Source organism: Asparagus officinalis, chromosome 7 (genome assembly GCF_001876935.1).
Source record: "Asparagus officinalis chromosome 7, Aspof.V1, whole genome shotgun sequence".
NCBI classification, from domain to species: domain Eukaryota; kingdom Viridiplantae; phylum Streptophyta; class Magnoliopsida; order Asparagales; family Asparagaceae; genus Asparagus; species Asparagus officinalis.
The window spans coordinates 7,522,333-7,523,771 of NC_033800.1; the positions used below are offsets into that span (position 1 = coordinate 7,522,333).

The 1,439-nt window shown below is 41.3% G+C and overlaps 1 protein-coding gene across 1 annotated transcript in view; it reads left to right on the forward strand.

Annotated features, from left to right (window-relative positions):
* LOC109848600 (ankyrin repeat-containing protein ITN1-like) overlaps positions 896–1,439 on the forward strand; it is a 9,287-nt gene continuing 8,743 nt past the window's right edge. Inside the window, 3 exon segments of the mRNA XM_020418191.1 lie at positions 896–1,036; positions 1,116–1,435; positions 1,437–1,439. The exon segment at positions 1,437–1,439 is cut by the window's right edge and continues 178 nt beyond it. Of these exon segments, the coding sequence (XP_020273780.1) occupies positions 1,015–1,036; positions 1,116–1,435; positions 1,437–1,439 (345 nt within the window). The 5' untranslated portion in view covers positions 896–1,014.

Sequence of the window (1,439 nt, forward strand, 5' to 3'; positions counted from 1 at the left end):
TCTGAAAAATATGAAAGAGTGGGGGTCTATATAAAAAATTACTTAGTTTTTGGGTTAAAATTTATTTGTGACATCGGAAATGCCTATTTATCATCGTATTTGTTAGTTTTTAGGTTAAACTGTCGCCAACGCATTTTTTAGGTTAAATGATAAACATGTGTTACTTTTTAGGCTAATTTGATATTTTACTCATATTCAGTCTATCAATCACAATTCACAATACCCAATAGATAAGATTAACAACTTAAAAAATATATCCAACCAACCCATCTCTTTAACAACACGTCACTTGTTGAAAAATAAATGAAATTTTGATTAAAAAGTGGAAATTAGGCATACGTTTACCGAATATATGGAAAAGTGGGTAGAAAATAAATGTGTTGTCTCGTTTGATTTGGAAGCTTTTAACGCTTTTCTACATTTTTTATGCAAGAAGTAGACGATGTAAAGCGGATAAAAACTTTAATTTTGATCATTCAAATTTAGGCATGTCTTATAAAACTTTTCTAATTTTAACTTCGAGACGTATTTGCACTGGGGGAGATTGATCAGTTCATTGCACTACGAGAAACAGAGAAAGTGAGCAAGGGTATCCAAATGTCCAAACTCTAGGGCATCAAACTTTTTAAAACATAACTTCAAAGCATACAAATTGCAAGAGAGCAAAACTTCAGGGACTAAAGTGTAAATAACTATCTTTCAATGAAGCCCACGCAATCGCCAGTTAAAACCAGCAACTAAACGACAAAACTGTCCCTGTCGTCTTCCGGTCACCAGTTGACTCGTTTCCCTCCCCTGCAACCGGCGGCCTCACTTCCGCCACCGGAACTACCGGTAACACCGAAAATAATCACAAAAAAACACAAATGAGGAATATAAATTCCGTCTAAATTCTCACCTCTTCTCTTTCCCCTCACTTTCCCCTCTCTCTTTCTTCATTCATGCCTCTATAAACCCTAATCATCATTCTCAATACTCATCGTTCGGCACTCAGCACCCCCAGTTCCGATCCTAATGGCTCTCGAGATCCAAAAAGGTACAATCTTTACTGCGAAATTACTCTCAAAACTCACAATTTGACCTAAAGTCTGTAATCCTTTACTGAAATTGAACAGGTGAGGCCAACTCTCCCCACGCTCCGACAAACCCCAGCTCCCCGCTGCCGTCCCCGGGACCCTCACCAACGGCGAATTCGACCGCCCCAGCCCTAATTCTATCGAATTCAGGGAAAAAGATGGATCAATCGGGGACGAAGAAGAAGTACGTAAAGCAAGTCACTGGTCGGCACAACGATACTGAGCTCCACTTGGCGGCGCAGCGAGGGGATCTGGCGGCGGTGAGGCAGATATTGGGGGAGATTGATGCGCAGATGACGGGGTCGGCGGGGGGAGAGGAGTTCGATACGGAGGTGGCGGAGATTCGATCGGCGGTGGTTAATG